The 16,025-nt window shown below is 38.9% G+C and overlaps 2 protein-coding genes across 4 annotated transcripts in view; both read left to right on the top strand.

The window, feature by feature from the left end:
- Nucleotides 1-16,025, top strand: part of LOC311279721 (tight junction-associated protein 1-like) — a 111,998-nt gene that overhangs the window by 62,672 nt on the left and 33,301 nt on the right. For all 3 annotated transcript variants that reach the window (XM_084391404.1, XM_084391406.1, XM_084391405.1), the window contains 3 exons: nt 434-629; nt 2,925-2,953; nt 15,591-15,752. In XM_084391404.1, coding sequence (XP_084247530.1) covers nt 474-629; nt 2,925-2,953; nt 15,591-15,752 — 347 coding nt within the window. In that variant the 5' untranslated portion in view covers nt 434-473. The remainder of the gene's footprint in view (nt 1-433; nt 630-2,924; nt 2,954-15,590; nt 15,753-16,025) is intronic.
- LOC311279724 (uncharacterized protein) lies at nt 655-2,500 on the top strand. Its single transcript, XM_084391412.1, has one exon. The coding sequence runs from the start codon at nt 816-818 to the stop codon at nt 1,956-1,958; it is 1,143 nt and encodes a 380-aa protein (XP_084247538.1). The 5' UTR covers nt 655-815; the 3' UTR covers nt 1,959-2,500.

Genomic DNA, 16,025 nt, shown 5'->3' with positions numbered 1-16,025 from the left:
GTTTTCCCCTCCCACCCTCGTGCCTCTATATTTGTTTCTAAAACACCCTGTATCCAGTATCTCTTTTTGTCTTTCCTCTCCCATTCTCATCTTTCCTCAATTTACTACACAGATTATGATAAACACCTTATTTCACAGTAGAAGTATAGACGGATGTTTGGTGGTGGTTTGAGGCTCTTTTGCCCCTCATTTTCCCTGTATCAACTCGTGCTGTCTTTTACATCCATAGCTGTTTTTTATTGGTTGTTGTGTTTAACTGCCCAGTGGTGCTGATCAAAGCCTATTGATTCAAACTGCTTTTTTGACGTTGCCGCTTAGAGAGGAAGAGGCAGGGTGGCACATTGGAGAGAGAGAGGATAGGGACAGTCTTTTTTGCACAGGACAGGGTTGAAGGCTACTGCTACTTTGGATTCTCACGCTTCTCTCTCGGCAGGACTAACGGACAGTGTATGGAAACACACTGATCTACCAGAATGACGAGCGCTGCTCCCGCCCGGAAACCGTACCGAAAGGCACCTCCGCAGCACCGCGAGACTCGCCACTCTGTTCCAGTATTTCGAGAGGATGTTAGTGGGAGTGCCTTGCCATCCGCCAACCCTGGTTCGTCATCCCAGCCTGACCCCTGCCAGGTAATTTTCCCGCGAAATCATTCACCTATTTTGCAGCGTACACGATTTACAGGCCCTTACCCGCAATGCCCTGAAAGACCCGTATGGTCGCAAGCATCTGACAGCGAGCTGGATGTCTCGAGCCTGTCTAGTTTGGATCTTAGTGTCCTCCCTCCACCACGAATCTTCAGCCACGGTTCTCTCGGCATGAGACTTCCTCCCAAGCATCTCCGGCAACAAAGAATGAATCGCTTTATCAGTCGTAGTGATGACCTACTGGCGCTCTCTGCTGACGACGATCTCTCCTCCTCGGAAGACTACCAGCATTACATTCGAGGCACTTCTCCGTCGCTCTCCAGCAGGAGTGCCGAGCGCTCTTTAGTCTTCAATGAGAAAGCGGAGATATTTGTACCCAGGGAAGAACAGTGTCCACCACGTGTAGCATTTGTGATGGATGCCCATCCACCCAAGGGCATCCTCAAGCACTCTCATCAGTTGGGAGTGTACTCTTCTGATAGTCTGCGTAAGTCTAAGTCGGCAGAGATGCTAGGCCAGAAGCAAAGTCGTGGACGTAGCCGGAAACCCAAAAGCATGTCCTTGGACAGGGAAAAGGGTGTACGGGTCTCTCCCACTGGACGTGCTACTTCCACATCATCTACATCTCCCAGCTCTATGCCACCGGATTGGAAGATGCAGCTTCTTGAGGAAAAGGTCAAATTTTCCCAATTTCTGGATGAAATCACCTACCGGGTGATGACCCCTGCCAATCTAAAGTTGCTGCGCGGGAACCTTCCCGATTCAACAGTGTCTTTAAAAGAGAACCAAACGAAACACCTTCCTGATTCAACAATGTCTTTAAAAGAGAACCAAACCAAACGCCACATCAATCCCCAACAGTACGAATTCAAGGACCATCATGACACAAAGCAAGAGCGGTGCAGACCCTGGGATGAATGGGCTTCCCGGCATAGCAGAGCCGGCAGAAAATCAAAGGAGGCAAGACCCAAGATATGGCACATGGCAGCGGACAGTCCAGAAAGAGTGTCAGGAAAGCAACATGCAGATCCCCAACGGGAAGGGGCCCGTCCTAAAGGCGAAGGCCCAATTTACAGTCGGGTGGGGGGCAGCAATGATTCTGAAGGGGATGACAGGGCTCCACGGGGGGTTCAACACCAGCCTCAACTCCACCAGTTGCCCCATGTAGAGCGCAAAGCCCTGAAAAAGGACAATATGGATAAATCAGGGCTGCCAAAGGGTGAGATTCCCACCATTATTGTGGAGGGTGAGAAAACACCTTTATCACAAGTGACTGCCTTTTCTATATTATCACAGATCAAGGTACGTTATTGACAACATTTCTTTGACTTTATCCCCACCTAATATACTATACATATATACTATACAATCCACTCTTGCATTGAAGAACCTAGAAATGAGCAGCTCTGATATTGTTTTGTATTCCACAATAGAAAGCCATACAGGTTTGGAACGACTTAAGGGCTAATTAACTTGTTCAAAATTATTTGGCTGATCTTTTCCTTTATTGTATCAATGCCATGGCTAGTATTCTCATCTCACTGTTCTGGCGTTTCCTAAGGATATTTTGCTCTAAATATGAGCGTTTATTAAAACCCCCATCACCAATTGTTACTTATGCGACAGTTTCATGAACTTTTGTTATGTGCAGTTTTATTTGTCAGAGATTTTCATCCATCAACAACAAAATACATAATTTGTCTTTAAACAAACAGCGTTGTTTACAACCTTTCTCTACATTAGACAAATTGCCATTTTCTGCCCGGTGGGATATGGTGGACATTTAGCTGGCAAAAAAAAACAAAAAAAAAACAGGATGTCAGACCAATTTCATAGCTTCACTAGGCATGTGCATATTGACCTGTTTGGCTGAAGGCACCGAGTATGATGTCAAATTCTTCTCCTGCGTCACTTGCTTTTTATTGAAATTATGAGATGAATTATCTAACACATACATAATATTTCATTGATGCATGCCACAATGTAGGTCTCATTTTAATTTATTTACTGTACTGTATGTTCCTATATGTGCAATAATGTAAAACATTGTTTTAGGATGCTTTGACATTTAAATATTATTGTTTTACAGCCACACATAAGATCAGTTCACATTCAAGTCTTGAGGAAATGTTATGTTTGCCCTCTTGGTATAAAAGAGAAATATACAGCAGTGTGGGTATTAAGGATATGTGAAATATTTATTGTAATATACATCTTTCAGATTTTATGTTTAAGAGGATATTCAGTTTGCACATACTAAATGAATGCTCTTTCTTACAGGAGTCCTTATCAGATGCCGACAGGATCAAGTAAGTTTATTTTTTTTGTCCTCATTGTATTGTTTTTTTATTCTTCAAAAATGTTGCAGTCATAACAATGTCAATCTGTTGATTGTCAGTGTATAATTCTTTGTTTCAATGCTCAATAATTGATTTGCATTTGTTCCAGAAGCCTTGTATAATTTATTACAATGCACTGAAGTGTTCAAGTGTTAGGTGGCATTAACCGCCTAATCTGACCCTAAAGCTGATTATTCATTGGCTCTTGGCGTTGAATGGCATGGTTGGACAAGAGCCAATCATGTGAGAAGACGCCTGTATGAGATAACTTGCTGATTAGCCTAGAAACTCCAGAAGGCTTAGGTTGAGTCCCTGGTTTATGGGAGTGACTGTCAGAATGACAAGCTTTTGGCCATGATGTCTTGCGATAAGAGAGAGTGCCCACATTTTAAAGACTACTACACCTCAGGTGCTCTCTGGAGTACTAGGTTGAACCCACTTTGATCAGAGACATTTCGCCTTCTTTCTAGGCTTACAGGGATTCCAAGGCTTTTAGGCTCCAAAACCAAAAAGCAGGTGCACATGACTAGTGACGAGGTTCTGCTTTCAACTCAGGGACTCCCAATACCTCTGCTTCACTTTTTCCCCCATGCACTGCATTAGCTTTCATGTTCTCTTACTGTTCTGTGTTCCCTTTGTTGCTGCTTTTCTCCCACTGGAACTAATGCTATAAAGGCAGCATCGTTAGATCTGGTATAGCTTAAAAGTTATTCTAAATTTTAAAGCTGTTTAAGTCTATCGGCACAAAGGTTGTGCTAATCAGAAATCTCTTGGGATTTGCAAAGCTATTTTTTATTTTTTTTTAAAGTCAACTAATTGGTTACCTAAATGAAAATGTTATAGAATAGAATCAAGCAGAATGCAAAAGTCGCTAGACGTTTTTAAGGCCATATGCCTAAAAACAATGCAATATTTGCCGTCACAGTGCACTAAAAGGGATGAATTTAAAGGCACAGGTTTTCAGAAAGGGTTTCACACTGCGAACTGTCTTAACAGCTAAGGCACAGTATAAGAAAATTGGGTAACACTTTATTTTACAGTGTCCTTGTTACATTTGTTACATGTACTTACCATAGTAATAACAGTAAATTATGCATAATTACATGCAACTAACCTTCAACCAAATCCTAATCCTACCAGTGGGTCGTTTTTACCTAATTAATTACTCAATACTTAAATCTATAATTACACTGTAACAATGACACCTTAAAATAAAGTGCAACCGAAAATTGCTCGGTTTCACCATTGTGGCCCATGCTAGATTACTCACATCACATGTAGTATTGGCTAACAGACTCGTTGTGTTCCCTTCATCATCTCACTCGTGGTGCCGAGCGGAAGCATGCAGGACATGGTCAGGCAGGCGCTTGTATTGATTGGCCTAGTTGTCTGTTTAATGGGTGGAGAGAGCTGAATGGTGGATGTAGTCTGAAGATGGGTTTCTCCATCATGTGTTTTCACCTCCCTCAGGGTGGAAATCTCCAGTAAATGCGGGCTTTATTTAAGATATAGATTGTGAGTCTATTATTTACTCCCTAGAGTTCTCCAGCAATCTACATGCATTTGACACGCAAGAGATTCACACTCTGAGACCTCGGATTTATAGTTGCAATGAGCTCTTTGCTTCATACTTTAACTGGGCTCCTCATCACACAAGGGTTCTGTTAAAAATACACTGCCCACTAAAGCCCAAAGTATACTTCCTTTTTTTTTTTTTTCGCATTTACTAAACCAGTGGTATTCAAATGGCGGGCGTAGCTCCATCCGGACCGCGGGACATAATTCGAAAAATAGATATTTTTGCTAAAACGCTGCAGAAAATGACAATGCAGCAAATACAATAATTTTTATCTGTCATACAGATTACTTTGTTTGTGACAGCTTAGTGAACATGTGGCACCTTTAGACATTGTTTTTTTTTCTCCATATTTAGCATGATTAATCAGCATATTAAGAGCATTTCAATTATTTAGAGATGGCAAGGGAAGACTAGTTAACTTTATTTTGCGCTCATGATGAGAGTTTTGCTTATCAGATTATGTACGTTGTTTGTTTTTAGAAGTTTATTACTTTGAGCAAAGTATAAAAATGGTCCATATTTTCCTTAAGAGGTAAACCTGCACCCCCAGTATGTATTCTCAGTCCCAAGGTCTTCTGTGTGCCAGACACGTAGGTGTCAAAATTAAATTAATAAATAAATACATACACAAAAATAGCCTGATAAAACATCTGATCTAACCTTTTATATTAATATCCAGTTGGGAGAAATATTGACTTTTCTTGGTAAATATTGGTAAAAATTGTTAGACATCACTGCTTTGGCTCTCTGGGCCCAATAAATCTCCTCTTTGATGACTATTTTGAGTGTTTAACGTTTTTTCTTTTACAAATTACTACGGCTGCCCCGATGGAAATGTATAACTGTTCCAAAAAAGTATTGTCCGGACCTCCGTTAGGAAGGAAATACAGAGACTTGGAACTTTAAATGAATACCCCTGCACTAGCATATGTGTGCAGTGTGTGTGACGTAAATTTGATCATCAGTGTAGTATGTGTGTACTGTACATGCATAGACAGATTTTATTTAAATGCGTATACAATGTACGCTCAATCAGCTCGCATGTACGGTTTGAATTTCTTTGTTATATAACCTTTGTGAGTGCTCGTTTAAACAAGTACAAAGACATTTAATTGGTCATAATTTCTGGAGAGAAATGGTGCAGACACTGGACAAGAATGAAACTTTCTAGTGCACGTGTCGAGCGGCCATGTTTGCACACATAATAAAATGCAGAATAATTTCAGTTAGCATGTTGCTAAGATAATGCAATAAGAACAAAAATACATGGCATTCACAAATATTGCGTAAAGTAGTTGATTTTTTAATTTGATTGAACTTAGAGCTGCACGATTAATCGTTAAAAGATGCAATCTCATTTCAAACACCCACACGATCTTATTCCTAAATGACAAGTCTTCTGTGTCTATTAAAACTTTGACAAAACACACCGCAACATTCAGATCTGTGTTCACGCTGCTGCTGGCCCATAGAGAGCAGGTGTCATGTTTAGGTATGAAACAGCTTCACAAACACACCGTAATTGTTATTTCTGCCTTACAATAATTCAAATTATCACAGAAGTACTGGGATAAAAGTTTATATTTCAGATAAAAACACTTATGTCTACGATAGCGATCAAAATAGAGCAAATCACCCTTTGAAAGTAACATGTGTGATTAGATTTTTTAATTAATAACTAACATTTGTTTTTCTTGCAGGAAAAACATTCATATGCTTTTATGTGTGTTCCCGTTTTTACGAAAACTTGTGTTGCCATACCCCTTTTACTCTGGTTGTGTGAGTGTAAAAATAACAAATATGGGAACTGAAACTAGACCTTGTGATTAACAATGAAGTAATCATTAAAACAAAGTTTGCTTTACCTAGTAACAGAAGGGTTTGTCTATGAAAACCAATCAAATTGTGGGGAAATTATGTAATGCAGCATGACATTTTTGCCATACCTCCTTATTCTATAAAAACTGTTGTATTCTTTTAGCTGGTGGGATTCTCAATGGAATTTGTCTGAGATCCTCCGGCCTTGCTTCTTCTTGGGGGAGATTCTCTGAGAACTGCTCAGGATCTCTTCCGGCCGTGATTAAAGCATTTGAAGGACGTTTGCTGAAGTCTGTCTGATGTTATTGCTGCGAAACAAGGAAGCTAGTTAGGGGAACAAGTTATTTAACGAAACACTAGAGACCTTACTACCAAGTGATGGTGTTCGATAGGGGGGCGAGACGTCGTTCGACTCTTTGTGAGATTCCTAGGCGGGGTTAGATTGCGGCTTAGTTTGTTATCAACTCGCGCGTTCAGAGGTAACTCAACTGAGTATAATATTTTCAGGTGTCAAGGACACCAGGTTCAACCTAAGTCAGGTGCGTAGGGGGAAAATCGACCACACATGGCACTTCAGATAACGATTGTATCGATTGCATTGTTACAAGTGGAACAGGCGAGTGACTTAAAATGTATTTTGTCATTGAATCATTCATTTAAGAGATTCGTTTAAAAAACGCTGATTCATTCAGAATGAAACAAGTGAAGTCTTTAAATGAGCCATTGGATCATTCAATCAAAACATTTTTTTAATAGTCATTCTAATTAATTAAACGTTTAATTCAATTGAATAGACTGCAGCAATGTTTTGTCAGAACCTCTAGAAATTTACATTATTTTATTTAGCTGTCTGTTCAGAATCAGTAGAATCTCTATCTGAAACCACACACACAAAAAAAAGTGGTTCTCAGGTCATCCAGAATAGTGCAGCTCCAATTGAACAATTTTGATATACATTTTTTTTTAATTCTTTTTTTTGTGTTGAATGAGATGTTTGCAATCGACGGTTTTCTGGAAGAGGAACTTCCAGTCCAAGTCTAAGAAATGTTCAGCCCAGTCTGAATGTGACTGAAAGGGCCTTTTCTGGTCTGTTGGATTCGCTAAAAAAGAGCATGTGTGCGCACATATGATTTCTATGGGTGCACTGATATAAAAGTATATGATTGTTGATCATTTCATTTTAACATGTCAATACTGACAATAAATGCCTATAGATATTATAAATCAAATGTTATTAATTTATAATACTGATGATCGGAGAGAGATGCTTTGTAATGGTGATGCTGGTGAGAAATGAAGCTTTGCATATCTCCATTGCGAGATTCATGGGGCCTGCGTTTTTGAAAACTGTCAAAAAACAGTCATGTCCCAGTCACTCATAGTTCCTGTCAGCCTCTGCTGACATTTCCATTCATTTCAGGAGCCTCAGAGCCATTTACAAGAATATTGGTTTCTATGTGAACACTCTATATAAACACTCTCCAGTTTCACTTTATTTTCATATTAAAATAATCCAATTTGGCAATTTTATGTGGATGGAGCTGTTATCTTTCTGCTGTCATCACATAGAGCAAGTGCAACTACAGTCTGTTTGACAAAGACCAAAACATTGATTAATGTTTTTAACTATTCGACTATCCATATATCTTCATGAAGTGACCAGTCTAGAAGTTTTAAATTCAAATGGAAAAGTTTGGTCAGTAAGATTTTTTTTTTTATGCTTTGAAACAGGTCTCTTATGCTCAGCAAAGCTGCATTTATTTGATCAACCGTACAGTAAAAACAGTAATAATGTGAAATATTATTACAATTTAAAATGACTGACTGTTTTTTTTATTTCAATAAATTTTAAATTAATTTATTCCTGTCATCAAAACTGACTTTTCAGCATCATTACTCCAATCTTTAGTGTCACATGATCCTTCAGAAATCATTCTAATATGCTGATTTGCTGCTCAAGAAACATTTCTGATTATCAGTGTTGAAAACAGTTGTGATACAATTTTCTGGATTCTTTGATGAATGGAATTCTTTGATTTATCTGAAATGGAAATCTTTTCTTAGAGTTTTGATCAATTTAATGCATCCTTGCTGAATGCAAGTATTAATTTCTTTCAAAAAATGTGAACATTGAAACATTTTACCATGCAGTAGATTAGAATAGACGTGTATATATATGTAATACTTTAGTTACCTGACATATTCATTATATTGAAGTTATCCTCTATTCAATATACTGTATGTGCATCCTTACTAATTTCTCTTTGCAAGATCTTTTTTTTCACCGCTAACTACTTGGCTCATGGTTGAGAATGTCTTTGCTAACCTTGAAAGAGATAAATCCTCTTTGCTGCGTGCCTGAAAGCAACATATGCACATTCAGAAATGTGTGACCGACAATTGAAGGAACCCTTATCACACTGGAAGCTGTATGTGGCGGTCCTTGTCAATCAAATAAAGTGGAGGATTTTCTAAACAGATGTTAGGGTTTGCACACAAAAACCCACAATGCGTGCGTGTCTCACACATTTAATTTAGCATCTTTCATGTCATGAATAATGAAAACAATTAAGAAAATCGTAGAAGGCTGGATGGTTTCACGTGTTTTCTTTCAGCAAGTGTTCAGAAGTGCTTTGGGGAATGTGTGGCACGTCTCTTAAAAGCACATACGCACGGTCTCTTTGTGCTTTTTACATTTAGCTACTTTCTTCTTTTGCTCCATTTGTGCTCTAACATGGGGCTGCGAACAGGCGATTTGCTACTAAAAAGAGTTACATTTATAGCTTAAAACCCCTGCCCCCATCTAGGTCTATTGCATGAATCATTGATGGTCCTGTTGCTTTCAGCAGAGTCACGTTGGCAGGTTTGAGGATTGGTCCGGGCGTGTGTTGTGAGTGCCATGCCCTATGCTTCCTTAGAAACTAGAAACTAGAAAAGGACAGAAAAGGAAAAGGTGTTGCATATTCTTAGGGAATCTTTAGAGTCTGTCAATGAAAGATTTGATGTCTGTGAGCTGTTGGATGTTATAATGCCTCATTCGTGTGGTGTGTATCGCTTGAGATGCTGTGTGTAGTTCGATTCCCACGAGTCCGTCTACTATCACTCCCCATCTGATGACACAGCGATGGAGACTTGCGACACTGGTTCTTTTTTTGCCACCGCTTTTTAGTGTTTCTTCTCTTCTCTTGGGAAGCATTTAACCATTTCATCAGCTGTCACTTTTTATTAGGAATGCCTTTCTTTTTTTGGCCGACAATTGAAGACACAACAGTATCTTATAGTAATGCACCAAAAGATGGTTTGAAATATCGAAACAGTCACTAAAATGTTTACCTATTGTAGCTTACCTACATTGTATGCAAAATGTCGATAAACACATCATCCGATAACTGAGAATTAACCACTTTTTCAGTCAATGATTTTGAATTTTAAATGATTTTTCATTTTCGGTTGCCGTAATTTTGGTGCACCACTTATAGCTAGACGATAATAATAGTCAGCACAGATTTTTTGTTGCATTGTACACATTTTGACCTCATGCAAAAACAATCATGCAACCCCAATTCATACATTTTTCTGAGATTAACTTCTTGTTGACTAAAGTTTAGAAAGCAATGGTAAAAATGCAAATTGTAGAATTTGTGAAAGTTAAATGTGAAAAGTTAAATGTGCTCTGATTGGTCGACTGGTCTTGTGATTGGTCAACCGCTTCAAGCGTGTTTTGGAAATACCATAACTACGAGTTTCAACACGCTACTAACTAACTCAACCAGGCTCTGCCCCTTTTTGCATATGCCTTGGCCAGGACTTATTTAAATGAGTAATATGGTGCCGTGTTCATTCTCTGAAGAAAACTCGCGACTGCAATGGAGGCGTTTAAGGGAGTTCAGAAACAGTCACACTGATTTAGAGAATAACTCCCGCTGGAGGGACGTTGTACTTTGAAACATTACAGAATAGGGCTGAACGATATTCTGTTTTAACATCGACATCGCGATGTGCGCATGAGCGATAGTCACATCGCCGGAACATGCGATGTGAAGGGTAGTAGCACCCATGGTGTATTAAGAGAATGATGATTTCGTACCAAAAAGAAAGTCAAAATCAGCTATTTGGGACTATTTCGGCTACGAAAATGAGGATGTTGACCAAAAAGAGGTACTTTGCCTGGAGTGTTATAAAGTTGTGGATGGTTGTCTTTTTTAAAAAGTCTTTTGTCTTTTATTTTTCATGTTCGCATTTATGAGGAAAAAACAATGTTACGTAACAGTTCTCCATTACGGACGCGACCGCTCTGAAAGCGGCACCAAAAGACTGCTTTAAAACTTTCACAGAGACCTCAAACAGAAAGAACAAACCCTTTCTTTAAAGCGAATTTCGTTTCTTAATCTTAATTTTAATCAGTGTTTCATTATCCAATTTCCTGGATTTAATAAATAAAAAGTAAATATAGCAGACAATAGATAATCACGACACGGAGGCGCCAGCGCCTGAACTGGAGCTTAAGCTATCATCCATGAACCGAAACTCAGCGTATAAGGTAGCCTACTCGCCTCACACACCAAAAAAAAAAAAAAAAAAAAATTCTATTATCTACAGAAATCTCTACTTTTAAACAGAACCATTCAACACAAAATAAAACGATGTAATCCGTATGAAATGTGCATTTCTCTCCGGCGCGTTCACTACTGCGAAGATCGCGAGTCAGTATCGCCAACTTCATCTTTGCAGCCGACACAGAAAACACTTGTTTATTAATAAACAATTAAAATGTCTCATTGCAATATTTTACATATTCATAATCATTACTTTTGCTGGTTCTTTGTGACAGCTTTTAGGTGCCGTTTACATGAACGCGTCACTGCATCAGCACCGAAAACAGAGAGAGAGAGAGAGAGAGAGAATACGATTTTTTTTTTTTACTTATTTTGAGGAATTATAGCCTAATGAACAAACAAACATCTGTTAAGAGCGCCGCCACGTTGGATTGCGTAGAACGTTCACCGAATTCTGACAGAAATATGTTCTAATTTTGGAAGAAAATATTAAGTGACCTTTTTGTCACTTGTAATGAAGCTTGCTTATTAGTGAAATTATTAATATCATGGAATGGTAATTATTGACTTTAGCCTGGATTGATGGCTCGCAATATCGCAATATATATCGTTGGGAAAAAAATATCGCAATGTAATTATTTTCCAATATCGTGCAGCCCTATTACAGAACTTTTTCATGCTTAAACAGCAACATTACACACTAAAGAAAGTTGAACATGTAAAAATAGATAATAGGTCCTCTTCAAATCAGAATAATTACTAAATAGTTGTCCACATGACAACATGTAGTGAAAGGGACAGATTTGGTTTTAACCTGTAAACAGACAAGAAAGAATCATCTCCGCATTAGGACTCAAGTCTAGCTGGTCGGATTTAATCACTGGCTCATACTCGGGATTATAGGGATTCGAACAAACCTCTCCCCATAAGCATTGGGAAATCGCATAAAAAGAATTCAAACTCTTGAGCATCTCGTCTGAACGAGCCAACCAATCGGTCAAATGTCAAACAAAGGGCCTTTATGGGAGAAACTGTTTAATTATTGTACATTCACTGTACAGGACCACCCTGTTAGTCAGTCGTGGCTCAGGCTTGTAAAGTGTCTGAGTGTGTTTGAATCTTGCGGTCAGACTGAGGCTAACTGCCCTGATTGGTCGATCTTGTCTAAACTCCTATCCTTCACCAGTTTAATGACTCTTTTGTGCGTCCAGGCGTCAGGAAGTTATCTCAGGCTTTAGCTGGTCCTGATAAGATTCTTCATTTAAGCACTTGATAGAATTGTTATGAGAACAGGTTTAATTGTAAGAGTTGATGCTCTGTGGCTTATTGACACTTTGTTTCCATAAAATGACTGTTATCAAGTTTGGTGCTTTTCTTGGTGTAATTACGCCAATTAATTTGATAGAAGATGCTGTCAGATTACCAATAATCTACTGCTTGCATGAATAGAGATTAATTCAATTATATCTTGATTTCTTTTTTTTTCATCCATTTGACATTATTTGTCTTATAAATGTCTTAATAGGTTCTTTTCAAGATATCTTGATATAGAGGCAGGCAATAGTTCACTGAAATGGATCCATGGATATTGTGACGTTTCCGTTACCGGAAGAAAACTCCAGACCACAGATACAAAGAATAACTTTTGCTTTGTAACATTGCAGACCTTTTTCATGCTCAAACAGCAACATTACACAATAAAGAAAGATGAACATGTAAAAAAGCATAATAGGTCCTTTTTAAATAATATACACAGTTATTCCCCTATACACATACATAACAATAAACACAAAATGAGAAGTAACACATGATGTTTGTGTGGGTATAGAGATGAGACGGCAGACGTGTGACTGCTGGTACACAGCAGATGTGTTCTGCTTCACTGCAGCTGCACACACACACACACACACATACACACTCCTGTACTGCTCCTAATCACACATTCACACACCTGCATGACTAAACCTTAACTCGCTCTCAGTAGGCTCAACATTTAGCCTATTGCTGTACCTCAGAGAGCCTTTTAGTCATCCGGCTCAGGATTGTTAAGTGTTTTGCACACATGTACTGTAGTTTTCTTTGCATTAGGTTTGGGAAACATGCTTCAGCCTCCCCTAGCCACATTTCAACACCTTCCGATTGCTTAAGTGTTGTGGATGTGTTTTTCTTTGCAGTAATTGGCAGGTGTCAGGAGTCTTGGCGGAGGCATAATCATGTGTTTGACACCTTCTCGCTGTACATTAGATGTAGGATGTGAAAGCTCCCATAGCTGAGGTGCACCTGTAGTCCTGTGACAGAGTCTGTGGGGTGTTCTGTTTATTGGCCGCCATTTTAGTTTTGCACTTTTTCTTTCTAAGACCCTGTTTACACCTGGTATTAAGATGCGTTTTGGTCGATCGGATCACGAGTAGACGAGTGAGACACATTCCCGTTTACACCTGGTGTTTTAATCCGTCTCTTTTGTCCACTTTCAACCACTTCTGTCCTGATTTATTCGAGGGAAGAGTCTACTGTACGTCTATGTATAAATGTATGGACTTTTTCAAATCTTTTGATCTAATGGACGACATAAGCTTGCATAATTTACATATGAATTCAAAATGAAACAATGGAAAAACACTGGGAGCATCAGCTTTAGTTTCTGCTCTGACAGCCGAAGACCATCCGAACGCTGTGAGTGTGTGCTAGAAATCAGGAATGGTGAGAGAACATTGTGCTTGGTATGTTTTTCATCTTCAAACCTAACTTGGGTCTTCAGCCGATAAAGTTTAGATCCCGTCTGGCTAGTGCGCTTCCCATAATGTTCACGCATTAGTTCAGTAGGCGGAGAGTAGGTCTTTTGTAGCTGTTTCAACACATGAGCGTTTACACTACGAAAGCAATCCGGTCGAATGTGTTTTCGACTAACTCTGGAAGTTAGCCTGGATGCCAGCCGAACTTAGCCCCGCCCACAACATTTGAGGTCGGGAAGTTCGGTCTGGACTTGAGTTGTGGAGCAACTATGTTCGAACCAGAGCTGTTCGGACCAATCAAATTGTCAGGGCGGGCTTTATACAGTGATGGACAGATGATCAACAGTAACGTAATCATCCACATCACCAAAGAGCGCTTGGGTTGAATTTGTTTACAACAAAGATGGCTGCCGCTGAGCTCAAAACGTTTTAGACCCCGTTTACACCTGTATTTAGTGTCGTCCACTTGTGATCCGATCGACCAAATTACGCCTTAAAACCAGGTGTAAACAGGGCCTTAGTCAACAAGCTAGCTTTTAGCTTTATTGGAATGACTGTAAAGATTGAACAAGACTAATAGAGTATTCAAGTACTTATGCACAGTCCACACCTGCCATTGGTCAGAGAATTTAGAACATTTATCAGGCATAAATATGATTTACAGGCAATGAAACAGTTTTTTGTATTATTTTTTTTGTTTTATCTGATGCCTGATTTTATAATCTATTCTAGAAGGTTGCTATTATTTTAATATATTTCGATACTTTAAAACCCTTTTAAGTTTTTATCTGATTTTATGATGTATCTTGATTATATTATTTAACACTATGTGACTATATATATTACATCTTACCGACCCCAAACTTTTAAACGGTAGTGTATATCAATTAAAGAATATTTAAAGTTAACATTATTTTAAGATTGTAAATCGACAGTAATGGTGTACATAGTCTGGATTGTAGGCAGCAACAGATTAAAAGCGAAATGATATATGAAGTAGGGCTGGAAATTACAGCTGCTAGTTTCAACCAATACAAAAAGAGCAGCTGAACGATGACATGCATTGTTTCATTATTTATCGGCCTCATATAAAATTAATCTGACTCCATTAAAGTTGTTGTTCATATATAAAATCTCCTTGTCCAACAGAAAATGATTTCTTTAAGCTTTCATTGGAAACAATGATTTAGCTTGAAAGTTCAGATCGCCTGATTGTGTAAAACGTTGACTTCTGTGGCAGAGGACAACTTCAGGGATTATCCTTCAACACTTAAGTGAAATTATTTATTGAACAACGCAAGTTAAAAATAAAATGCCACAGTGAAAGAGGGTGCGTGGTGCTGAGATCAACAAAGCACCATAAAATTGTCATAAAAAATCACCCATATGAATCATGCATGATGCAAACGGTTCTGACACATGCTTCACTAGTGCCTTTTGGCATCATTGATGTCAAACCTGGTGAAATGCGTTAACACACTATTTATGACTCTAAATATGAACACGAATGAGATGCTCATGCTGTGGGAGAGACAGAGACGTCCTCTTCCTCTCCTTAATGCGTATTCAAATGATAGTTGCATCTCAAACATCTCTACCGTGGTCATTACATTTGAGCTGTAAAATGATACCAAACATGACACAGATATCCGTTGAATAACCAAGTGTTGAGAGGAAATGTGAGATATGCATCCGGAATGTGCACACAAATGCTTTCCCGGGCATGGCAAGGTGATGTGGATGATGAACAGTCTTCAGTATGGATATTAAAGAGTCTTTTACGCTAGTGTAGTGAAATGAGAAGCGCTGAAATGCATGAGAATGCTTTAGAGCGGTGTGCTGTGAACTCTATCTGACTAACTGTTTCTCATGTCAATGGCTTGCATTTGTCATGTCTTTCATTGCTCTGGCTTATTTTTCAGGCTCCTGCAGCAGCAGAATGAAGACATCCGGCGCCGGCTGTCCCAGACCACTCATAAGATGGAGGCCATGGAGACGGAGTTCGAAACCAGTCGACATTACATGCAGGCCGAGTTGGGTCGAACCAGAGACGACCTGGAGAAAATGAGAGACAAGTTCAGAAGGTCAGTCATGCGCTGTACTCGCACTCCCACTTGTTTGTCACACTGTTTGTTTTTTGAAAGATATTAATACTGTTATTTAGTAAGAATGCATTCAGTTTGAACCGAAAGTCACAGTACAGACTTACCGTATGTTGTTACAAAAAACTTTTGAACTTTGTATTCATCCAAGAATCCTAAAGAACATACCTCAGTTTCCACAAACATTAAGCAGCTCAACTGTTTTTCTGAAGGATCATGTGACACTGAAGACTGGAGTAATGATGCTGAAAATTC

The sequence above is a fragment of the Rutilus rutilus genome, assembly GCF_951802725.1.
Source record: "Rutilus rutilus genome assembly, chromosome: 20".
NCBI classification, from domain to species: domain Eukaryota; kingdom Metazoa; phylum Chordata; class Actinopteri; order Cypriniformes; family Leuciscidae; genus Rutilus; species Rutilus rutilus.
This window is presented reverse-complemented; position numbering and strand designations above follow the sequence as displayed.

What these genes read in the sequence shown, in the direction of transcription:
- LOC311279724 (XM_084391412.1), top strand. Translation starts at nt 816, where the DNA reads ATGAGACTTCCTCCCAAGCATCTCCGGCAACAAAGAATGAATCGCTTT.